This window comes from Oncorhynchus keta, chromosome 15, assembly GCF_023373465.1.
Source record: "Oncorhynchus keta strain PuntledgeMale-10-30-2019 chromosome 15, Oket_V2, whole genome shotgun sequence".
In the NCBI taxonomy this organism is placed as follows: Eukaryota; Metazoa; Chordata; class Actinopteri; order Salmoniformes; family Salmonidae; genus Oncorhynchus; species Oncorhynchus keta.
Window position 1 is genome coordinate 40,523,990 of NC_068435.1, and position 25,732 is coordinate 40,549,721.

The 25,732-nt window shown below is 43.6% G+C and overlaps 1 protein-coding gene, 1 long non-coding RNA gene and 1 pseudogene across 9 annotated transcripts in view; 1 reads left to right on the forward strand and 2 right to left on the reverse strand.

Annotated features, from left to right (window-relative positions):
• LOC118394930 (rho GTPase-activating protein 12-like) overlaps window positions 1–5,702 on the forward strand; it is a 232,701-nt gene extending 226,999 nt beyond the window's left edge. For all 5 annotated transcript variants that reach the window (XM_052464088.1, XM_052464086.1, XM_052464087.1 and 2 more), the window contains 2 exons: window positions 2,929–3,034; window positions 3,438–5,702. In XM_052464088.1, coding sequence (XP_052320048.1) covers window positions 2,929–3,034; window positions 3,438–3,609 — 278 coding nt within the window. In that variant the 3' untranslated portion in view covers window positions 3,610–5,702. The remainder of the gene's footprint in view (window positions 1–2,928; window positions 3,035–3,437) is intronic.
• LOC118394931 (zinc finger E-box-binding homeobox 1-like) overlaps window positions 1–25,732 on the reverse strand; it is a 209,441-nt pseudogene that overhangs the window by 168,827 nt on the left and 14,882 nt on the right.
• LOC118395147 (uncharacterized) lies at window positions 22,462–25,482 on the reverse strand. Of its 4 annotated transcripts, none has more exons than XR_008065387.1 (4): window positions 25,078–25,224; window positions 23,703–24,751; window positions 23,204–23,354; window positions 22,462–22,762 (listed from the first exon to the last, which is right to left on the reverse strand). It is a non-coding gene; the product is annotated as an uncharacterized LOC118395147 (long non-coding RNA). The 4 variants fall into 4 exon arrangements; XR_008065390.1 differs by lacking the exon at window positions 25,078–25,224 and adding an exon at window positions 24,809–24,938; XR_008065389.1 differs by having other exon boundaries at window positions 22,465–22,762; window positions 23,703–24,698; window positions 25,078–25,482.

The following is a 25,732-nucleotide window of genomic DNA, read 5'->3' on the forward strand; positions in this document are numbered from 1 at the left end:
AGCTAGCATTTTTTGGATTGCTAAGTTAGTTTAGGTCCAAGCTATCTAAGATTGCAGCCGTCTTCATCGACCTCGCCAAGGCTTTCGACTCTGTCAATCACCAAATTCTTATCGGCAGACTCAACAGCCTCGGTTTTTCGGATGACTGCCTTGCCTGGTTCACCAATTACTTTGCAGACAGAGTTCAGTGTGTCAAATCAGAGGGCATGCTGTCCGGTCCTCTGGCAGTCTCTATGGGGGTGCCACAGGGTTCAATTCTCGGGCCGACTCTTTTCTCTGTATATATCAATGATGTTGCTCTTGCTGCGGGCGATTCCCTGATCCACCTCTACGCAGACGACACCATTCTATATACTTTCGGCCCGTCATTGGACACTGTGCTATCAAACCTCCAAACGAGCTTCAATGCCATACAGCACTCCTTCCGTGGCCTCCAACTGCTCTTAAACGCGAGTAAAACCAAATGCATGCTTTTCAACCGATCGCTGCCTGCACCCGCATGCCCGACTAGCATCACCACCCTGGATGGTTCCAACCTTGAATATGTGGACATCTATAAGTACCTAGGTGTCTGGCTAGACTGCAAACTCTCCTTCCAGACTCACATCAAACATCTCCAATCAAAAATCAAATCCAGAGTCGGCTTTCTATTCCGCAACAAAGCCTCCTTCACTCACGCTGCCAAGCTTACCCTAGTAAAACTGACTATCCTACCGATCCTCGACTTCGGCGATGTCATCTACAAAATGGCTTCCAACACTCTACTCAGCAAACTGGATGCAGTCTATCACAGTGCCATCCGTTTTGTCACTAAATCACCTTATACCACCCACCACTGCGACTTGTATGCTCTAGTCGGCTGGCCCTCACTACATATTCGTCGCCAGACCCACTGGCTCCAGGTCATCTACAAGTCCATGCTAGGTAAAGCTCCGCCTTATCTCAGTTCACTGGTCACGATGGCAACACCCATCCGTAGCACGCGCTCCAGCAGGTGTATCTCACTGATCATCCCTAAAGCCAACACCTCATTTGGCCGCCTTTCGTTCCAGTACTCTGCTGCCTGTGACTGGAACGAATTGCAAAAATCGCTGAAGTTGGAGACTTTTATCTCCCTCACCAACTTCAAACATCAGCTATCCGAGCAGCTAACCGATCGCTGCAGCTGTACATAGTCTATAGGTAAATAGCTCACCCTTTTTCACCTACCTCATTCCCATACTGTTTTTATACTGTTTTTATTTATTTACTTTTCTGCTCTTTTGCACACCAATATCTCTACCTGTACATGCCCATCTGATCATTTATCACTCCAGTGTTAATCTGCAAAATTGTATTATTCGCCTACCTCCTCATGCCTTTTGCACACATTGTATATAGACTGCCCATTTTTTTTCTACTGTGTTATTGACTTGCTAATTGTTTACTCCATGTGTAACTCTGTGTTGTCTGTTCACACTGCTATGCTTTATCTTGGCCAGGTCGCAGTTGCAAATGAGAACTTGTTCTCAACTAGCCTACCTGGTTAAATAAAGGTGAAATAAAAATAAAAAATAAAAAATTGTTATCATGGTCAAATCACCGGTTGGGGGGCCCCCATTTGATTTCGTTAGTCAGTCTCACTCAGATATCATATTAATATGGTTGTGGGTACGCAGACCCAGAGCAACTGCATTCGTCTTAAGATAGCTAGGTGGGACCATTTGCCTCAAGTAGTGCGACACATCTTCTTCGCATAGAGTTGATCAGGCTGTTGATTGTGGTCGGTGGAATCTTGTCCCACTCCTCTTCAATGGCCGTGCGAAGTTGCTGGATACTGCTGGAACACGCTGTCGTACACGTTGATCCAGAGCATCCCAAACATGCTTAATGGGTGACACGTCTGGTGAGTAAGCAGGCCATGGAAGGACTGGTACAGAAAGACAGTCCCATCCGGAATGGGGTCGTGCTTTGTCTTTCTGAAACATGAGGTGATGGCGGCGGATGAATGGCAGGGCAATGGGCCTCAGGATCTCGTCTCTGTGCATTCAAATAGCCATCAATCAAATTCAAATGTGATCATTGTCCATAGCTTTTGCCAGCCCATACCATAACCCCACGGCCACCATGAGTCACTCTGTTGACAACGGTGACATCGACGCCGCGCACACTGTCTACCATCTGCCCGGTATAGTCGAAGGTGAACATTTGCCAACCGAACGACGCCGATCTGCAGTCAGGTCAAAACCCTGCTGAGGACGACGAACACACAGATGAGCTTCCCAGGGGAGTGTTTCTGACAGTTTGTCCTGAAATTATTTGGTTGTGCAAACCCACAGTTTCATCAGCTGTCCGGCTGACTGTTCTCAGACGATCCCGCAGGGGAGGAAGCCGGATGTGGAGGTCCTGGGTTGGCGTGATTACACGTGGTCTGCGGATGTGTGGCCAGTTGGACGTAGAGAAATGAACATTCAATTCTCTGGCAGTAGCTCTGGTGGACATTCCTGCAGTCAACATGCCAATTGCACGCACCCTCAAAACTTGAGACATCTGTGGCATTGTGTTGTGTGACAAAACGGCACATTTTAGAGTGGCCTTTTATTGTCCCAGCACAAGGTGCACCTGTGTAATGATCATGCCGTTTAATCACCTGCTTGATTTGCCAAACCTGTAAGGTGGCTGCATTATCTTGGCAATGGAGAAATGTTCATGAACAGTGAATAAACAGCAAATAAATTTGTGTGCATATGGAACATTTCTGGGTTATTTTATTTCAGCTCATGAAACATGGGAATTAAACTTTACGTGTTGCATTTATATTTTTGTTCAGTATATTAGGGGGACAAGTGAAATGTGAGTGTTAGTTCATGAAAGGCTTCATAGTGTTGTTTTTACTGTGTCTGAGACCATTTTCTTCTGTAACGTTTGTCCTGACTTCCTGTTAAACAGAGATCCCAGACTACATGCAGCGTGTCCAGTCTATCAAGGAGCTGGTCAAACAGTTGCCCAAACCCAATCAGGACACCATGCAGGCCCTCTTCAAACACCTCAGGAAGTAAGTCACACTTCAACAGTGAACTAAATTACAATGTGATCTGATTGTGTTAGCCTTATTCATGTTGATCCACTGGCTAACAGGAGTAGGGTTGCAAAATTCCTAGGTTTTCTAGAAATATAAATGTTCTGTACAATTATATAATGTTACAGCTTTGGCTCTAATAACCCCGCATCTCACTCACTCTCTCACTCTCTCACTCTCTCACTCTCTCACTCTCTCTCTCACTCACTCACTCACTCACTCACTCACTCACTCACTCACACACATACTGTGCTTTTACTTACTTTCATCGCCTCTTGCCAGGCCGTCAATGTGAAGAAGAAGTTGTGTTTATTTTAACTGGCTGGTTAAATAAAGCTTCAAGAAAAGAACAACTTGATCTCTCTCTGTCTGTCTGCAGGGTGATTGACCATGGCGAGGAGAACCGTATGACGACCCAGAGCGTAGCCATAGTGTTTGGCCCCACCCTGCTCAGACCCGAGACAGAGACCTGGAACATGGCAGTCCACATGGTCTATCAGAACCAGATAGTGGAGCTCATCCTGCTGGAGTACGAGGGTATCTTTAGGTAGAAACCAGAGGAGAGACTTTTCCCCGTGTACAGATCTAGTACCAGCTTACGCTCGCCCAATCCTAACCTTAACCATTGGTGGGGAGAATGCCAAACTGACCCAGGATCAGTGTTTGTTACGGTCTATGGTAATGAATACAACCCCGGCCTACTCTCTGAACAACACCACCACCATGACCATACAGAGCTCTCAACCCAGCCCAACAAGACCAATCCCAAGCCTCATCTTCCTCTAACCCGTGGTCATTCACAGCACACCTCAGATTCCATCCCCCACAGACCAGACCTGTATGGATACATGGTAAAAAACAAAGGTGGACTTATTATCCACGACCAATAAACCAACCAAGTTGAGACTCTTTGCACTTGGCTGCAAACATGTGTGCTCCCCCCCTCCTCTTCTCACCATGGCTGGATTTGAGGGACTTACTGCCAAAGACAAAAATCCACTTTCTGTCCATACACTGGATTTCCATGGCCAGTACCTGAGTTAGCCTCTCGCCTGGATAGACTGGTCGGAAGGAGGCTACTGTCCGGATGGAGCATTGAAGAGAGGACAGACACTATATAATGGTTAGGGTGGAGTAACAACCTTGATATGTTCAGGAAAGGTGGGTCTGTCAGGCAGGCCTCAGTAACCTCAGTCTTCCCAACAGTGGTGTCAGTATTGCAGGGGGAGGGTCTATCTGTCCACTATTCTGGCTGCACTAAACAGTATTTAGCCTACACTGTACAGTATATTTACCTGTTAAGGACATACAGACCAGACTGTATAGAGAGGTCTGTCTGTATCTTGCTTGGTCTCTCTGTCTGCTGGGACACCTTCAGCTCCTCTACCAACACAATGTCGGCGTCCCAAAACGACTTCTGAACAGAGCCCTATGGGCCTTGGTCAAAAATGAAAATGCTGAGCTATATAGGGGGAAATACTTTACCTTTATTTTCTATATCCTGTTCGTTCAGGCACCTCTTCTCTCTGTGGGCTCAACTAGCGAATCAATGAATGTCTGTAAATAAAGTGGCTTTGTCTCCCTCTGCTGTTTCTAAAGTACAGAGCTGGGAGAGTGTGTCTGCGTCCCAAATGGTACTCTACTCTCTATCTAGTGCATCATCAAAAGTAGTGCACTATATAAGGGTATAGAGTGCCATTAGATACGCAGCCCGTATGTACCTGTATGTCATGTAATGAGCTATATGGTAGACTCTTACCTCCTAATACAGCCCTGTGTGTGCGTGCATTTGTGTAAAGGCCCCAGCACGCATCAGAAATGACCCATATCCTCTAATATACACACTTATTTTCTCTCTCTCTCTCTCTCTCTCTCTCTCTCTCTCTCTCTGGAGATACTGGAAGCAGTCCGTTTTACACTACTCAAAGGTAGTGCACTATATAGGGACTAGGGTGCCATTTGGGATGCTCCGACTGACTCATGGTTTTACTTCAGCCATTCATACCAAAACTACTCTGCTTCTCTGGTTTTTAGAACAAGTCCTCTCCTATCAGTCAGTTAACTTAAAAACACAGAAATGGTACTGAGATGTGTATCTTTGGACTGGTTGTAAATGTATTATAATAAGGCAAGCAACATTTAATAAATATATGTAAACAATGTGTGAATGTGTGTGTATGGACAGGGGACTGATGGACAGGAAGTATGTTGTACAGATCTCTGATAGTAATTAAAGTACGACTTTATGGTGACCATTTAGAAACTTGAGGAAACAAACATGTTTATTTAAGACCCATTCCACCAAAATCATATGAACTGTTTAGGATTGAGAAATTCCAGTAACTTTCCTAAAATTCCCAGTTTTTTCAGAAATCCCTGTTGGGAGGATTCTCCGGATATTCAGCAATTTCCTCCTGATTACGGGAACATTCAAACCAGGATTGTTGGAAAGCCTGGGAGTTTGGGGAAAGTTACTGGAATTTTACAAACCTAGAACTATTATATGAACTGCGATTTTAAAAGTTTAGCTGTATTTTTGGTAAGTGGCACATTTTGAATGTAATTATTTTCCAAACTAACTGCTGTTCATGACTTCTTTGTTTAATGGGAATAAAGGCCTCCATTGAGACCCTGTAAAAACCTGTGGCAGTCTTGTTTTATCATACGTTCTCGTCTGATATACACACACACATTTCTGCACACGTGAGCACTGATACCTTCAACCAGAAACGTGCACGTTTCCGCCATCCATGCACACGAGGCAAATTTCATTCAGATGGGGCTTGTTCATACTGTATATCATGATATGAGTTTTTGCTAAGAGGGCACATGTCTCTTTAACTTTGTTGATCGGAAACATTTCTACTTGACCTTTGTGGTGAAAAATAGGATTAAATCATTCATATACTTCCATACCTAATGATTAGAAAACAAACTCCTCAGCCAAAAGGCAGATTATATTTAATTGTGTCTTGGGAATACGCTTATTGGCATTCTTTGTTCTGCTTTTTGTGTCACATGGTTGTCATTGGACCAAATCAGATGAAAGTAATCGTGGTGAACCAGTTTGAACTTTGTTTGGCTTCATATCTGCACGTATCACGTTTATTCTGTAAGGGCAATTGGCATAAAAACTCAATAGACTTCTAAGGTCAAATGTTGGATTCACCACTGCTCTTGGTCCATTTCAGCTACAAACACCACTACAACATTGACATGTGCAGACTGACTGAACGTAGATGGCATCAACAGAGCTATTGGCCACCATTCATACTTCATAAACTATAACGCTTGTTGTATCCCCATCCATTTCAATGGCGGAACGCAGGCTTCAACATTCTAAACTGCAATCCCTGCCACAAAACCTTCAGAATGTTCAAACTAAAAACATTTTGAGAGCTTAAAATTACAGTACCTTACAGAAACTCCACACCTACAAACCACCCCAAGACCTAGCCCATGACAACCCTATTACTACCATTGCCAATACTACCATTACAACTGCCATCACTACCACTACTTCACTATGAATATTTCACTAGCTATGGGCAAGTTCTGGTCCTGGGCATAGCTAGTGTCTAGCTATTTTTGGTCTACACTAGCTCTGGTCTGCACTAACTAGCTCTGGTCCAGGGTGTAGCTAGTTCGCTCTTCTCCAGCTCTGGTCCAGGGCTTAGCTAGCTCTGGTCTGCTCTAGCTCTGGTCTGCACTAGCTCTGGACCAGGCCATAGCTAGTAGCATTGGTCTAGCTCTGGTCCACATTAAAAGTATCAGCGCTCGTGTGTGCACAAGTGTGTGTGTGTGTGTTTGAGAGAGAGAGAGAGAGAGAACACGTGCATGACATGATAGGAGGGCCGAGAACTACCCCATTCTCATCGACGGGGCTGTAGTTTAGCAGGCTGAGAGCTACAAGTTCCTTGGTGTCCACATCACCAACAAACTAACATGGTCCAAGCACATCAAGACAGTAAAGAGAGCACGACAGAACCTATTCCCCCTCAGAACCTATTCCCCCTCACTTATTTTCCACCATAATTTGCAAATAAATTCATTAAAAATTCTACAATGTGATTTCTGGATTTTCTTTTCTCACTTCATAGTTGAAGTGTACCTATGATGAAAATTACAGGCCTCTCTCATCTTTTTAAGTGGTAGAACTTGCACAATTGGTGGCTGACTAAGTACTTTTTTGCCCCACTGTATGTAATTTCATCACAGGATTGAAAAAGAATCTGCTTTTATTCAACACATTTTGTAGCTACAGCGTGGTGTTTACATGACAAACACAACATAACGCACCACAAGATTTGAACAATCCTCTTACATAGTGAAGAGCAGGTGACCATTGAAGGTGCTGTGGCGATATTCATCATCACATAGCTTTCTTCCAGATTAGAGATGCGTGTAGACCTCATCTCCTACCTCCAGCAGGAGTGTTTGTGGCATTAACAGCTATTTAGGTGACCATGTGCACAAACTAAACAGTCGTATCCCAAATTATTATGAGCAAAAAATGATGTATAAATAAAGAGTACAAATCTTGAGCTATATTGAAAAAAGAAAAGGATCTTCTCTTTGTTTATAAAACAAAAAATGTTTAATATAAAGAGTCATAAAAATATCACAAAAAGATACTGTACTGGTCAAAAGTTTGGACACACCTACTCTATTCTACTATGTAGAATAATTGTGAAGACATCAAAACTACGAAATAACACATGGAATCATGTAGTAACCCAAAAAATATTTTCGATTTTAGATTCTTCAAAGTAGCCACCCTTTGCCTTGATGACAGCTTTGCACACTCTTGGCATTCTCTCAACCAGCTTCACCTGGAATGCTTTTCCAAAGTATTGAAGGAGTTCCCACATATGCTAAACACTTGTTGGCTGCTTTTCCTTCACTCTGTGGTCCAACTCATCCCAAGCCATCTCAATTGGGTTGAAGTTGGGTGTTTGTGGAGGCCAGGTCATCTGATGCAGCACTCCATCACTCTCCTTCTTGGTCAAATAACCCTTACACAGCCTGGAGGTGTGTTTTGGGTCATTGTCCTGTTGAAAAACAAATGATAGTCCCACTAAGTGTAAACCAGATGGGATGGTGTATTGCTGCAGAATGCTGTGGCAGCCATGCTGGTTAAGTGTGGCTTGAATTCAAATTAAATCACAGACAGTGACAGGTCATCATTGTAAATAATAATTTGTTCTTAACTGACTTGCCTAATTAAATAAAGGTTAAATAGAATAGAAAATAAACCAAATAAAATAAGTTAAGATGGATACACAGCCGAGCTACACATAGTAATGTGATATGTGATTGCTTCCATACAGCTGTTACACCTGATGGCAATATTGTACCTAACCTTTTTTTTGGCTATACTTTTATTGTTGTAGATTTGTAAGAAACTAGTCTCTTATAAACATCCGTGTCCAGTTGCAGGTGGTACTCCAAAAAAAACAGAGAATATACAGAAAGATATTAAATCCCCTTTTTGCACAGAGTGAGGAGTTCCCTCGCCATCTTAGCTGCAAGACATCTTGCATTTCCCAACATCTTTGCAGGAACTAGTCGTTTCTATGCCACCCTGCCACGTGTAGAAGTAGATGACAGCGCATCACACAGTGCGACCAAAACAGATCTACCTACGGAGACACGAGGCAGTTCAACGCTGGTCCGACCAATCTGATTCCACGCTCCAATACTGCTTCCATCACGTGGACTGGGATATGTTTCGTATTGCGTCAGACAACAACATTGACGAATACGCTGATTCGGTGAGCGAGTTCATTAGAACGTGCGTTGAAGATGTCGTTCCCATAGCAACGATTAAAACATTCCCAAACCAGAAACCGTGGATTGATGGCAGTATTCGAGTGAAACTGAAAGCGCGAACCACTGCTTTTAATCAGGGCAAGATGACCGGAAACATGACAGAATACAAACAGTGTAGATATTCCCTCCGCAAGTCAATCAAACAAGCTAAGCGTCAGTATAGAGACAAAGTAGAATCTCAATTCAACGGCTCAGACACAAGAGGTATGTGGCAGGGTCTACAGTCAATCACGGATTACAAAAAGAAACCCAGCCCAGTCACGGACCAGGATGTCTTGCTCCCAGGCAGACTAAATAACTTTTTTGCCCGCTTTGAGGACAACACAGTGCCACTGACACGGCCCGCAACTAAAACATGCGGACTCTCCTTCACTGCAGCCAACCCTCGCAAGGCTGCAGGCCCAGACGGCATCCCCAGCCGCGCCCTCAGAGCATGCGCAGACCAGCTGGCTGGTGTGTTTACGGACATATTCAATCAATCCCTATCCCAGTCTGTTGTTCCCACATGCTTCAAGAGGGCCACCATTGTTCCTGTTCCCAAGAAAGCTAAGGTAACTGAGCTAAACGACTACTAAACGTCATCATGAAGTGCTTTGAGAGACTAGTCAAGGACCATATCACCTCCACCCTACCTGACACCCTAGACCCACTCCAATTTGCTTACCGCCCAAATAGGTCCACAGACGATGCAATCTCAACCACACTGCACACTGCCCTAACCCATCTGGACAAGAGGGAATACCTATGTGAGAATGCTGTTCATCGACTACAGCTCGGCATTTAACACCATAGTGCCCTCCAAGCTCGTCATCAAGCTTGAGACCCTGGGTCTCGACCCCGCCCTGTGCAACTGGGTACTGGACTTCCTGATGGGCTGCCCCCAGGTGGTGAGGGTAGGCAACAACATCTCCACCTCGCTGATCCTCAACACTGGGGCCCCAACAAGGGTGTGTTCTGGGCCCTCTCCTGTACTCCCTGTTCACCCACAACTGCGTGGCCACGCACGCTCCAACTCAATTATCAAGTTTGCGGACGACACAACAGTGGTAGGCTTGATTACCAACAACGACGAGACGGCCTACAGGGAGGAGGTGAGGGCCCTCGGAGTGTGGTGTCAGGAAAATAACCTCACACTCAACGTCAACAAAACTAAGGAGATGATTGTGGAAACAGCAGAGGGAACACCCCCCTATCCACATCGATGGAACAGTAGTGGAGAGGGTAGTAAGTTTTAAGTTCCTCGGCGTACACATCACAGACAAACTGAATTGGTCCACCCACACAGACAGCGTTGTGAAGAAGGCGCAGCAGCGCCTCTTCAACCTCAGGAGGCTGAAGAAATTTGGCTTGTCACCAAAAGCATTCACAAACTTCTACAGATGCACAATCGAGAGCATCCTGTCGGGCTGTATCACCGCCTGGTACGGCAACTGCTCCGCCCACAGCCGTAAGGCTCTCCAGAGAGTAGTGAGGTCTGCACAACGCATCACCGGGGGCAAACTACCTGCCCTCCAGGACACCTACACCACCCGATGTCACAGGAAGGCCATAAAGATCATCAAGGACAACAACCACCCGAGCCACTGCCTGTTCACCCCGCTATCATCCAGAAGGCGAGGTCAGTACAGGTGCATCAAAGCTGGGACCGAGAGACTGAAAAACAGCTTCTATCTCAAGGCCATCAGACTGTTAAACAGCCACCACTAACATTGAGTGGCTGCTGCCAACACACTGACTCAACTCCAGCCACTTTAATAATGGGAATTGATGGGAAATTATGTAAAATATATCTCTAGTCACTTCAAACAATGCTTCCTAATATAATGTTAACATACCCTACATTATTAATCTCATATGTATATACTGTACTCTATATCATCTACTGCATCTTTATGTAATACATGTATCACTCGCCACTTTAACTATGCCACTTTGTTTACATACTCATATCATATGTGTATATACTGCACTCAATACCATCTACTGTATCTTGCCCATGCCGCTCTGTACCATCACTCATTCATATATCGTTATGTACATATTCTTTATCCCCTTACACTGTGTATAATACAGTAGTTTTGGAATTGTTAGTTAGATTACTTGTTGGTTATTACTGCATTGTCGGAACTAGAAGCACAAGCATTTCGCTACACTAGCATTAACATCTGCTAACCATGTATATGTGACAAATACAATTTGATTTGATTTGATTTCTCACTCGATACAAAAAGTTATTTTTTTATTTTTCTGAATATTCTCTGGTTTTTGGAGATCCATCTGCAACAGGACACAGAAGGTTATGGGACAAGTTTCTTCCTAATAGAAATGGAAGGAAGTGTCACCAAGAAAAGGTTAGTTGAAAAATTGCTGCCGGGGCTTTCAACTAGCTAAGGAAGCATTCAAATATCACAGTTACAATCTGTAGCTAATACACAGCCCTGGGGCCTGTTGCACAAAACTAGGATAAGGGATTAAGCCAGGATATCTTGGTGATCCTGGCTCAATTGATCCGTAATCCGGTTGCACTAAAGATGGATAGGGGCAGGAGGATATGTTATGGTATAAATTACCATGGAGATTTATTCTGTGGAGCTAGCCTGCTCCAGACCAGGCTAAATTCCAGGATCTATTTAATCTCATCCTAATGTCAGTCAGCAGTCACCACAAATGGAAACCAATAGTTATTTCACTGCTCACTATACATTGTTATCACATATAACTAGACCCACTGTCATTATTTAAACGTTTGTGATCATTAATTTCAATGATTTTGGATAAAAAATGATTTTTAGATGTTGCTATCATTAGATAATTTACAGTTTCCCATAGACTATATATAAAATGATAGAATATTAGGGCCACAGAGGGAAAAAAAGACAAGTCATAATATTGTAACCAGTTGTTTTAAAGGAGGACAGTTGTTAAAATGACAGATGCGGGGCATTTCGTGAAATTGTACTTCAGTATGGTTTCATAAACAAAGACATGCTGATGTGCCAGAATATTAAGTATCACATTGTCATAAGTATCAAAACTGTAAAAACAATATGTAGCTTTTCTGCAGAAAGAACCAGCCTCATAAATTTATGACTTTATCCTTTTTCTTCAGTGTGGCCCTAGTACTCTGTCATATAAACAAATACACATTCCATATGAATATAAAAACACAATGTGTAACATTATGTTCCTTTATTGAATAAGGACAAAACAAAGCAGGTAAACCATCAGCTCCTTTCGAAACTGAAGTCACAGTGACTCTACAAGATGGAAAGCACAGAATCCAAGCATATTATACAAAATGATACATACACATTCAAAGGTCTGTATATAACACACCCTGCATGTCTGCACACTAAAATAAATGCAGGACAAATCCATACACATCAACTGAACAGACAAATGAATGGATGCAGTAGCCTCCCTGCAGCCTTGTATTACACACAGTATACCGCACAAACATCATAAGAGGCCAAATTCGTAAAAAACGAACCCAAAAAAACCCAAATTCCTCTGCCACCACAGGACATATTTAACCAAAATTGAAAGCACACATACTAACTAAAATAATTCAACACATATTGGTCCCTCAGCAGCCGACCACTGTCGTCATCAGGGAAGATTGCCGGATTGTCCCAGTCCATGGCTGGTGGCACTCTGGGGCCCTCTCCTTCCTCAGGCAGGCCACATTGTGGAGGACAGCACAAGCCACAGTAATATCACATGCCCTAACAGGGCTGACCCTTAATTTGTGAAGGCAGTGAAAGCGTGCCTTCAGGAGGCCAAAGGTCATTTCAACTCTGGCCCTGGTCCTGGCATGGGCATGGTTGTAGGCCTGCTGTGCTTCCTGGGGGTCTGTGAAAGGTGTCAGGAGAAAGGCTGGCAGCCATACCCCTGTCTCCCAGCAACACACCAGAGAATTCACCTGTCAACACAAAATCTCATCATTACTACCTCATAAACACAGTGATATTCTTGACACAGCCATGATGGTTATAAATAGGGGTTGTGTGGCTTACCTTGTGATAGGCACTGATAGATTTCAGAGGCCCGAAAGATTCTGGAGTCATGGACTGAGCCAGGCCATTTTGCCACAACATTGCTGATCACACAGTCAACATTGCAGACCATCTGAAATCATAAGATGAGGAATATTACACCAATCAATGCACATCACTGGCAGATTTTTTGCTTATTTTCCTAGGTAATTTTGCTCAAGAAAATATTCAAGATGTTTTTAGATATTTTTTTTTTTACTGAAAACAAGACAAAAATACTAAGTAAGAAAGACATTTTTGCAGTGCAGTGAGCAACCGACCTTGGGTCCTTTGAAAGGCGCTATATAAATTAAAGTGATTATTATTATAGCTCATCTATTTATTCAATTAAATTTTATTTATATAGCACTTTTCACAATTGTTTCATTCTGTCAAAGCAGCTTTACATTAATGAAAGCAGGAGAAACACAAAAACGGTGGACAACATAAGAAGCAGAGTACAACGGCTAAGATTAAACCGTACTGAGCGTAGTAACGTTAAATAATAATGTAAGGCTTTAATAATAATTTATCATAGCTTTATACAGTGTGATGGACTTACTTTACACAATTTCACTCATATCTGCAGTGCATTTCAATTAAAAATTTAACCGTTTCATAATTACAGTACAACTGCGTTTTTGGAGATGTGAATTAAATATTTGAATTGTAATTGTGATGTTTCAGCGGAGCGGTGAGTGTGTAATTGTGCACTACTTACGCATTCAGGCGGTCTGCAATACTTTGCCACGCTTTTTCTCTTTGCTTTATCACTGTGGCGGTGTTGCCTTTCTTCTTAATTATATATTTTACCTCCTCGTATGCCTCCATGAGGATTTGTGCTTCCGACGGGGAAAAGTACGCGGCTCTAGTTGCCATGGTAAATCAGTTAATCTGTGATCTGTGGCGGGGTCTATTTGAGTGAGCCGTGAGCGCGCACCTATCCAGGATTGGTTTCACCTGGCTTAATGAATCCGTGTCTGCTCATCCTGGCTTGGTCTTTGTGCAACCAATTAAGCCTGGACGCACATGTTTTGGCTTCATTGAGCTCAGCTTAGTCATTTATCCCGGATGTCTTCATTCTACTTTTGTGCAACAGGCCCCAGCTCTGTAAACCACTGACAGGATGTTTTTATTATGATACTCTGAATAACTGACCTTACTGTTGATGACGTGTCTGATTTGACCCAGAGGTGTCACCATTATTCAGATAGAGTTGACTCATCTCTATCTCACAGACAGGAAGTTAGCGGACCTCCCTGGTCTACAGAAATTTAAACTCAAATATTGCAAATGCAGGTAGGCTAGTGGTTAAGAGTGTTGTGCCAGTAACCGAAAGGTTGCTGGTTCAAATCCCTGGGCGCAGATGATGTCGTTTAAGGCAGCCCCTGTACCTCTCTGATTCAGAACTGGAATTATGGGCACAGTAGCTGGTGGTGGTCGCAAAAGGCCTGGGTTTTGATGAATAAACAAGTTGTAGGTGTGGCAAGGCTTGACCCCTCACTGGCCAATCAGAACGTGCTCCTTTGCTAAATATGTGGTTGCTTCCAGTTGTGTATTTACGTTTATGTATTGTGTTGTCCTCAACTCAAATTCGAATATTAGTCTGTTACAGCCTAGCTCTTTAATTAAACAGCCCCATATTTGTCCGATGTTGAACATGTTTGAAGTCCACATTATTCTAATTGCATTGCTTTAGTATGGAAATAGATTGTTAAACATAGACTATAGCCTTCACATTGATATTAGGGGCTTGGCATACTCTAGAATGCAGTCTGGACATGACATAGACTATAGCCTTCACATTGATATAGGGGCTAGGCATACTCTAGAATGCAGTCTGGACATGACATAGACTATAGCCTTCACATTGATATAGGGGCTAGGCATACTCTAGAATGCAGTCTGGACATGACATAGACTATAGCCTTCACATTGATATAGGGGCTAGGCATACTCTAGATTGCAGTCTGGACATGACATAGACTATAGCCTTCACATTGATATAGGGGCTAGGCATACTCTAGAATGCAGTCTGGACATGACATAGACTATAGCCTTCACATTGATATAGGGGGCTAGGCATACTCTAGAATGCAGTCTGGACATGACATAGACTATAGCCTTCACATTGATATAGGGGCTAGGCATACTCTAGATTGCAGTCTGGACATGACATAGACTATAGCCTTCACATTGATATAGGGGCTAGGCATACTCTAGATTGCAGTCTGGACATGACATAGACTATAGCCTTCACATTGATATAGGGGCTAGGCATACTCTAGATTGCAGTCTGGACATGACATAGACTATAGCCTTCACATTGATATAGGGGCTAGGCATACTCTAGAATGCAGTCTGGACATGACATAGACTATAGCCTTCACATTGATATAGGGGCTAGGCATACTCTAGAATGCAGTCTGGACATGACATAGACTATAGCCTTCACATTGATATAGGGGCTAGGCATACTCTAGAATGCAGTCTGGACATGACATAGACTATAGCCTTCACATTGATATAGGGGCTAGGCATACTCTAGAATGCAGTCTGGACATGACATAGACTATAGCCTTCACATTGATATAGGGGCTAGGCATACTCTAGAATGCAGTCTGGACATGACATAGACTATAGCCTTCACATTGATATAGGGGCTAGGCATACTCTAGAATGCAGTCTGGACATGACATAGACTATAGCCTTCACATTGATATAGGGGCTAGGCATACTCTAGAATGCAGTCTGGACATGACATAGACTATAGCCTTCACATTGATATAGGGGCTAGGCATACTCTAGATTGCAGTCTGGACATGACATAGACTATAGCCTTCACATTGATATAGGGGCTAGGCATACTCTAGATTGCAGTCTGGACATGACATAGACTATAGCCTTCACATTGATATAGGGGCTAGGCATACTCTAGAATGCAGTCTGGACATGACATAGACTATAGCCTTCACATTGATATAGGGGCTAGGCATACTCTAGAATGCAGTCTGGACATGACATAGACTATAGCCTTCACATTGATATAGGGGCTAGGCATACTCTAGAATGCAGTCTGGACATTGACATGCCCGACTTAGTCAATAAACAAGATTACATTCACTAGGATTTTGATGATGCTTAAAAAGACAGTGTATAATTCGAATCCAATTGTAATGAAAGCGAAACAACAAGTTGTTTTAAATAGGCTTTAAATACAGTGACAGGCCCCATTATTGCTCTCTGTGTGCGTGTAATACAGAGAAGACGACTTGGACTATGGAGGCTTTTACATGCATCCAAACTCTTCACAGGAGCTCCACAAAGAGAGAGGAGGAATGTCTAGTCACTGTTGTACTGCTCACAAAAACATAACAAGTGAAATAGCCTCGGCTACAAGTGGATTCAGCACCAAGGACAACGATCGGGATTCCCGTAGTGTGACAGTTCGGTCCAACAGATGAAAGTGGAAAATGCAATTTTTACAAAGTGATAAAAGTCCAAAAATAAGCAGTCCATTGTATTAACTTTATGTTCCTAAACAGACGTTATATAGTCACTGACACCTTTCATTCAATGGCTGTCGCACATAGTCCTATAATGAGTCCAAACGATTGACAGAAGCCGCATGGACAAAAACCAGGAATGGGCGTTGACTGTTTTACTGCTTATGATATTTGAATAAAGCATTGGTTATAGGCTACTGATTAGGCTTCCGTGCACCGCCGCTGGCAGATACCTTAACCAGTTGCATTAACGCTAAAACCAGCTTTTGGTGACTCGTAACCATCACCAGTAGAGCTGCTTGTAATTGGCACATTGGCACACGTTTTTAAGGGCACACCTGAAATATTTCCACCCCTCCCACCTCAGCACAAGCAAGCTGATATCAGACAGGTAAATTACCAACCCTGGCGCCAGGGTAGTAGAGCGCTGTCAAAGATTGTGCTTTTGACACCAGAGCCGCCTTAAGCCTGTCGCATGCTTCCCAGTCGAAACAGTTAGTGCACGTATTATGACAAGCTTTTGTGACATTTCTGTTTGTTATGGTGTTTGGCAGGGTTTTTTCCCCGGCTGTTTGTGCACACAACATTGTTTTCTTGAGGCAAATCGAAGTTCGGTAACCAACGTCTATGTGATTCATCGGTGATTGATTGGTCTACAGTACTACTCTTCGTAGAAGTGGGAACTATGGAGGGGATTCTTCAGTGAAGCGTTAGTTGTCATTCGACAAGAATCGACTCATTATTATGCAAATGTTTTCAACGTGAGAAATAATGCACCAAACATCTTAGTTCGGTGTAAAACTGCATGACTAAGACCTCTTTGGCAAAAACATCCAAATGAATGACATATTTCTTTATTAATCTTAGATGAATTCAATTCAGTGCTTGGCTATGTTGTTGCTAAGGTGGGTCAAGTGGGACAAACGACAGTAACATTGCCGCTTTTTTCTTGTTTTTCAAGCAAAGGTATTTAGGGAGTATACGAGTACATACGTTCGCTTCGCCTAGCCGAGTTATGCGAGGAGCAAAACGAACCTATGTATGCGGACACCTTAAACGCCAGCTGAAAATAGAGGCCTTGGTCTAAATCAAACCAAACAAACACACAAAAAGGCACAGGAAGTAGTGCAGCCCAGGAGACAGGCGTCCATACTGTCATCTCACCTTATTATGGTTCAAACTTCAGTAGCCAAACATGCACACACGCACACACACAGACTGTAGTTTCACAAGCTCATAAAGCCAGTAAAGCTGTAAATCGGCCTATGGGGTTTATGAAACTGGAGCATCGTGCAGTAGATCTGCAACCTACAGGTCGTGGCCAAAGATATTGGCACCCTTGCACTTTTTTAGAGTAATGCACAATTTCTTCCAGAAAACATATTTTGGTATATACATACAGTACCAGTCAAATGTTTGGACACACCTACTTATTCACAGGTTTTTCTATTTTTTTAAAACTATTTTCTATATTGTAGAATAATAGTGAAGACATCAAAACAATGAAAAAACACATATGAAATCCATATCGAATCATGTAGTAACCAAAAAAGTGTTAAACAAAATATGTTATATTTAAAATTCTTCAAAGTAGCCACACTAACTTGGTGACGGCTTTGCACACTTGGCATTCTCTCAACCAGCTTCATGAGGCTGGATAACCTGAGGCTGGATAACCTGGAATGCATTTCAATTAACAAGTGTGTGCCTCATTAAAAGTTAATTTGTGAAATTTCTTTCCTTCTTAATGTGTTTGAGCCAATCAGTTGTGTTGTGACAAGGTAGGGGCGGTATACAGAAGATAGCCCTATTTGGTAAAAGACTAAATCCATATTATGGCAAGAACAGCTCAAATAAGAAAAGAGAAACAACAGTGCATCATTAGTTTAAGACATGAAGGTCAGTCAATACAGAACATTTCGAGAACTTTGAAAGTTTCTTCAATTGCAGTTGCAAAACCCATCAAGCTATGATAATAATATAATAATAATATATGCCATTTAGCAGACGCTTTTATCCAAAGCGACTTACAGTCATGTGTGCATACATTCTACGTATGGGTGGTCCCGGAATCGAACCCACTACCCTGGCATTACAAGCTCCATGCTCTACCAACTGTGCTACAGAAGGACCATGATGAAACTGGATCTCATGATGACCGCCACAGGAAAGGAAGACCCAGAGTTACCTCTGCTGCAGACAAAGTAGGTGTTGGCTTTGGGGATGACCAGTAAAATATACCTGCTGGAGCGCGTGCTACGGGTGGGTGTTGCTATGGTGACCAGTGAGCTGAGATAAAGCGGAGGTTTACCTGTCAAAGACTTGTAGATGACCTGGAGCCAGTGGGTTTGGCGACGAATATGTAGCGAGGGCCAGCCAACGAGTGCATACAGGTCGCAGTGGTGGGTAGTATATGGGGCTTTGGTGACAAAACGGATGGCACTGTGATAGACTGCATCCAATTTGCTGAGTAGAGTGTTGGAGGCTATTTTGTAAACGACATCGCCAAAGTCAAGGATTGGTAGGATAGTCAGTTTACGAGTGTATGTTTGGCAGCATGAGTGAAGGAGGCTTTGCTCCGAAATAGGAAGCTGATTCTAAATTTAATTTTGGATTGGAGATGCTTAATATGAGTCTGAAAGGAGAGTTTACAGTCTAGCCAGACACCTAGGTATTTGTAGTTGTCCCCATATTCTAAGTGAGAACCCTCCAGAGTAGTGATGCTAGTCGGGCGGGCGGATGCGGGCAGCGATCGGGTGAAGAGCATGAATTCAGTTTTACTAGCATTTAAGAGCAGTTGGAGGCCACAGAAGGAGTGTTGTAAGGCACTTAAACTCGTTTGGAAGTTTGTTAACACAGTGTCAAAAGATGGGCCAGATGTCTATAGAATGGTGTCGTTTGCGTAGAGGTGGATCAAAGAATCACCCGCAGCAAGAGTGACATCATTGATATATACAGAGAAAAGAGTCGACACCCATAGAGACTGCCAGAGGTCCTGACAACAGGCCCTCCGATTTGACACACTTAACTCTATCTGAGAAGTAGTTAGTGAACCAGGCGAGGCAGTCACTAGAGAAACCAAGGCTGCTGAGTCTGCCGATAAGAATTCGGCTTTTGACAGAGTCGAAAAGTCGATGAAGACGGCTGCACAGTACTGTCTTTTATCGATGGTGGTTATGATATGGTTTAGGACCTTGAGCGTGGCTCAGGTGCACCAGTGACCTCAACTGTTCAGAGGAGACTGTGTGAATCAGGCCTTCATGGTCGAATTGCTGCAAGAAACCACTATTAAAGGACACCAATAATAATAAGAGACTTGCTTGGGCCAAGAAACACCAGCAATAGACGTTAGACCGGTAGAAATCTGTCCTTTGGTCTGATGAGTTCAAATTTGAGATGTTCAGTTCCAACCACAGTGTCTTTGTGAGATGCAGAGTAGGTGAACGAATGATATCCGCATGCGTGGTTCCCACCGTGAAGCATGGAGGAGGAGTGATGGTGTAGGGGTGCTTTGCTGGTGACACTGTCAGTGATTTCTTTAGAATTCAAGGCACATTTAAACAGCATGGCTACCACAGTATTCTGCGGCGATACGCCATCTCATCTGGTTTGCGCTAGTGGGACTATCATTTGTTTTCCAACAGGACAATGACCCAACACACCTCCAGGCTGTGTAAGGACTATTTGACCAAGAAGGACAGTGATGGAGCGCTGCATCAGATGACCTGGCCTACACAATCACCCGACCTTAACCCAATTGAGATGGTTTGGGATGAGTTGGACCGCAGAGTGAAGAAAAGCAGCCAACAAGCGTGGGAACACCTTCAATACTGTTGGAAAAGCATTACAGGTGAAGCTAGTTGAGAGAATGCCAAGAGTGTGCAAAGCTGGGCGCCTCCCGGGTGGCACAGTGGTCTCGGTTCAAGCCCAGGCTCTGTCGCAGCCGGCCGCGACCGTGAGGTCCATGGGGCAATGCACAATTGCCTAGCGTTGCCCAGTTAGGGAGGGCCTGGCCTGTAGGGATATCCTTGTCTCATCGGTGTACGGTGTTTCCTCCGACACATTGGTGCGGGTGGCTTCTGGGTTGGATGTGCGCTGTGTTAAGAAGCAGTGCACAGTACTGTCTTTTATCGATGGTGGTTAGATTGTGTTTCGGAGGACGTGGCTCTCCACCTTTGTCTCTCCCGAGCCCGTACAGGAGTTGTAGCGATGAGACAAGACAGTAACTACTAACAATTGGATACCACGAAATTGTGGAGGAAAAAAGTGTGCACAGCTGTCAAGGCAAAGGGTGGCTTCTTTGAAGAATCTCAAATATATTTTGATTTGTTTCACACTTTTTGGTTACATGATTCCATGTGTTATTTCATAGTTGTGATGTCTTCACTAATATTCTACAGTGTAGAAAATAGAGAAAAAAATAAAGAAAAACCATTGAATGAGTAGGTGTGTCCAAACCTTTTCCCTATGTAGTGCACTACTTTTGACCATGGCCCATAGGGCTCTGGTCAAGATTAGTGCACTATGTAGGAAATAGGGTACCATTTCGGACACATCATAGCTCCCACCTGGCAAGAGCTCACTCAATCACAAAGGTGATTTAAACCAATCTTAATTTTTCTAGTCTTGAAATGTTGTTTAAAGTGTATTTAGGAGTATTGTTCTCCTTACCTTTGTAACTGTTGTGGGTCTACACTTGAGGAACCCTTTTCAGAGTGTCACCCTCCACTTCCATGGCCCAAATGGTACCTTATAATATTTCCTATATTACACAACTTTTGACCAGAACTCTATGGTGAATAGGGTGCCATTTGGGAGATACATTTGTCAGCATTTCACTCCATTATCAAAGATGGTCGAATGGTTATGCAGCATTTTTTTTATTAGGAAAACATTGACAAGGTTATTGGTTCAATTAATGACATCAGACAGCAAATAACACATCAGCTGAAATGTCTTCATCTGTGCAGCAGAGGGCAGAGTGGAATCTCTTCATGAGCATCTCTGGCGCTAAGAAGTGTTCCTTCACTTCACTGTCAGGGTTACCCTTCTGTCACTAAAATAAAAAAGGTGCTATCTAGAACCTTAAAGGGTTCTTTGGCTTTTCCCACTGGAGAACCCTTTCTACAGAGTTCTACCTGGAACCAAAAGGAGTTATCATTATGGGGACAGCCGAAGAACCCTTTGGAACCCTTTTTCTAAGAGTGTAGTCCTTCTCAGCAGCAGAAGTTGTTCTCGTCCTGCCTGTGCTTCCCTCAGGCTCTCCTGTGTATTACCATTCCTAAGATAGCCTGGGATACCAGTCTGTTGCTGCGATCATTCCACTCCTTTCCTCTTCTTGTCGTGCCAAACACGTCATGATTGGCATGACAAGGAGTTGGAATGATAGCACAAACCGATCTGGGACCAGGCTATTCTTAAGCCATCTTGTATTGATAATGACTGTGGCACGTAGTCCTAAAGCATCCCAGAGTAGGAGTGCTGATCTAGGAACCCATCCGTTGACATAAAATATTATTCATTATGATCTTAAAAGCTAAACTGATTCTAGATCAGAGCTACTACTCTGAGATTCTTTATGAATACAGGCCCAGAAACAAGAGGAAGTGAGGTGTTCACAGAGGCTGGGAGAGGGGTTTGGTCAAGCAGAACTCCCCCAGGCATTAGGAGTCCATCTACTGTAACATACATGCTACCAGGGCCATCTGGCATGAGAGAGAGAGAGAGAGAGAGAGAGAGAGAGAGAGAGAGAGAGAGAGAGAGAGAGAGAGAGAGAGAGAGAGAGAGAGAGAGAGAGAGAGAGAGAGAGAGAGAGAGAGAGAGAGAGAGAGAGAGAGAGAGAGAGAGAGAGAGAGAGAGAGAGAGAGAGAGAGAGAGAGAGAGAGAGAGAGAGAGAGAGAGAGAGAGAGAGAGAGAGAGAGAGAGAGAGAGAGAGAGAGAGAGATAATATAGGGGCATGTACAGGTATGACAGTATTAGTTATAAAGCACTAAGCACACATACACACACTCAAAATCAATGAATAATAATGTTTCAGTTCATTCCATAAACATTTGGTTTATTGCTTACAGGCCGTACAGATTATGATGTTCTTTTCATCCATATTGTCAGAATTAAATCAATTTGTTTTTAAGATGAAATACATATTAACTGTTTCAAACTGTGTCAAAAAGTCCTTCAATTATCTTCTGGTGAAGAGTAGGTGACCACTAAAAGTGCTGTGGCGATTTCCATGATCATTTATCTGATTCCCAGCCCTGAGATGCATGTAGACCACATCTTCCACCTCCAGTAGCAGTGACACTCCATTGGAGGAATTATCAACATGGCCACTACCTTGGTGATCATAAGTACAAGCAAGCCATTTATTGTTCATTCTTAAACAAGAATGCACATGCAGGTTGGGAACTAAAAACTCCATATAAAACAAACCTGAACAGTCACATACACTTAGGTTGGAGTCATTAAAACTCGTTTTTCAACCACTCCACAAATGTCTTGTTAAACAAACTATAGATTTGGCAAGTCGGTTAGGACATCTACTTTGTGCATGACACAAGTAATTTTAACAACAATTGTTTACAGATTATTTCACTTGTAATTCACTGTATCACAATTCCAGTGGGTCAGAAGTTTACATACATTAAGTTGACTGTGCCTTTAAACAGCTTGGAAAATTCCAGAAAATTATGTCATGGCTTTGGAAGCTTCTGATAGGCTAATTGACATAATTTGAGTCAATTGGAGGTGTACCGGTGGATGTATTTCAAGACCTACCTTCTTTAAGGCTCGAAAGCCGGACGAGCCAGCTGAGGCACCCCCGGTTCCATTGGCGGTGTCACCCAGACCCGACGTCACCAACAAAATCAAAATGATCTCCCTGATGCTTCAACGTGTGGTGTCAGCATTCTGTGAGGACAGACTCTTGGAGACAGGAAGCAAGTACAGGGAGTGAGGATTTAATGGATAAACGCACATATAACAAAACAAGAACAGCGTCTCGACATGGGGAATGACAATTAACTGTTTGATATCGCATACCAGGACCCTGTTTGCTTAATAAAGCTTGAATCGTGCTAACTGCACATACGTTTTAATGTGTGTGATTTACTGCAGTCCGTTTAGGTAACAGCACATATTAACAATTACAGCAGGGACACCTTTATGCCTAGCGTTTTAGTCACATTCTACATGTGAGACTTTTGGGATCTGAACCATCATTATGCACACCTGGCACCATCGTTAAGCGCAGCTGCACCTCATGAGACTCACCTGGACTCCGTCACTTCACTGATTACCTCCCCTATACTTGTCACTCCCTTAGGTTCATTCCCCAGGCAGTATTGATTATGTGTTTCAGGTTCAGACGCTACTCTTGTTTTGTATTGTTCCATGGTCATTGTGTTATTAAGCTCACCACCTTCTTCTTCCCAGCATCTCTGTTACAGAATAATGCCTCAACAAATGGAAGCAGCAGGAAATCAGGACATCTCCCAGTCGACGAACGTGGTCGTCAACAACACGACCAGCTGGTGCAACTGGGGATGGCTATGGAAGAGGTTCTTCGCAGTCTTCAACATCTCGAACATACCCGAGAGATGTTGCCTTCAACTAGGGGAGGATACTCTAACACCAGTCGAGCCAGCACACCAGTCCATTCAGCAGCCTGGCCAGGTTAGCGATGCCATCTGTCCCTCCTGGACAAATATGACGGAACCCCATTTAAATTCCGTGGCTTCCTACTCCAGTGCTCCCTCTATTTTGCTCGCAGATGGGAGCCACGGTTATTTCTCTGCTGACTGGGTGGGTGTTGGAGTGGGCTACGGCCGTCTGGGAGAGCGACGAGGAGGTGCTGGCTTCGTATGAGGGGTTCATGGCTCCGTCCAGAGGTATCTTCGGTATCATCCACCGGAAGGCAAAGAGCGCCTACTCCTTCCAGAGGGGGGGTGTCATGTCTACTCCCTCTTCAGTGCTCGCCATCGCCGGTTTACTAATCACTGGTTCTGACAACCATCATTACGCACACCTGGCACCATCGTTATGAGACTCACCTGGACTCCATCACTTCACGGATTACCTCCCCTATATCTGTCACTCCCTTAGGTTCATCCCCCAGGCAGTATTGATGGTGTTTCATGTCCAGATGCCACTCTTGTTTTGTATCGTTCATTGTGTTATTAAACTCACCACCTGCTTCAAATCCCAGTATCTCTGTTACATTCAGTTTGATTCTATTCTGCTGATGTGTTTCCCTTGAATGAAAATGTGCTTTCTCTAGATGCATTGCTCTCCACAAGCTCCGTGTCAGAACTGTGGAATACCTTTCTCTAGATGCATTGCTCTCCACAAGCTGGCTCCATGTCAGAACTGTAGAATACCTTTCTCTAGATGCATTGCTCTCCACAAGCTCCGTGTCAGAACTGTGGAATACCTTTCTCTAGATGCATTGCTCTCCACAAGCTCCGTGTCAGAACTGTGGAATACCTTTCTCTAGATGCATTGCTCTCCACAAGCTCCGTGTCAGAACTGTGGAATACCTTCCTCTAGATGCATTGCTCTCCACAAGCTCCGTGTCAGAACTGTGGAATACCTTTCTCTAGATGCATTGCTCTCCACAAGCTGGCTCCGTGTCAGAACTGTAGAATACCTTTCTCTAGATGCATTGCTCTCCACAAGCTCCGTGTCAGAACTGTGGAATACCTTTCTCTAGATGCATTGCTCTCCACAAGCTCCGTGTCAGAACTGTGGAATACCTTTCTCTAGATGCATTGCTCTCCACAAGCTCCGTGTCAGAACTGTGGAATACCTTCCTCTAGATGCATTGCTCTCCACAAGCTCCGTGTCAGAACTGTGGAATACTTTTCTCTAGATGCATTGCTCTCCACAAGCTGGCTCCGTGTCAGAACTGTAGAATACCTTTCTCTAGATGCATTGCTCTCCACAAGCTCCGTGTCAGAACTGTAGAATACCTTTCTCTTGATGCATTGCTCTCCACAAGCTCCGTGTCAGAACTGTGGAATACCTTTCTCTAGATGCATTGCTCTCCACAAGCTGGCTCCGTGTCAGAACTGTAGAATACCTTTCTCTAGATGCATTGCTCTCCACAAGCTGGCTCCGTGTCAGAACTGTAGAATACCTTTGGTCCCAGAATATTACTGGCATAACAGATCATGTTCAGGAAATAGGGATTTCATTTTAAAGGCCATTTCCCTGACGTTCGCTTTCATGGTAAACGCTGCGGAAGACGGCTCAAGTGTAAATTACCTTTAAGAGGCACATTGTAGATAGTGCCGTTGAATGAA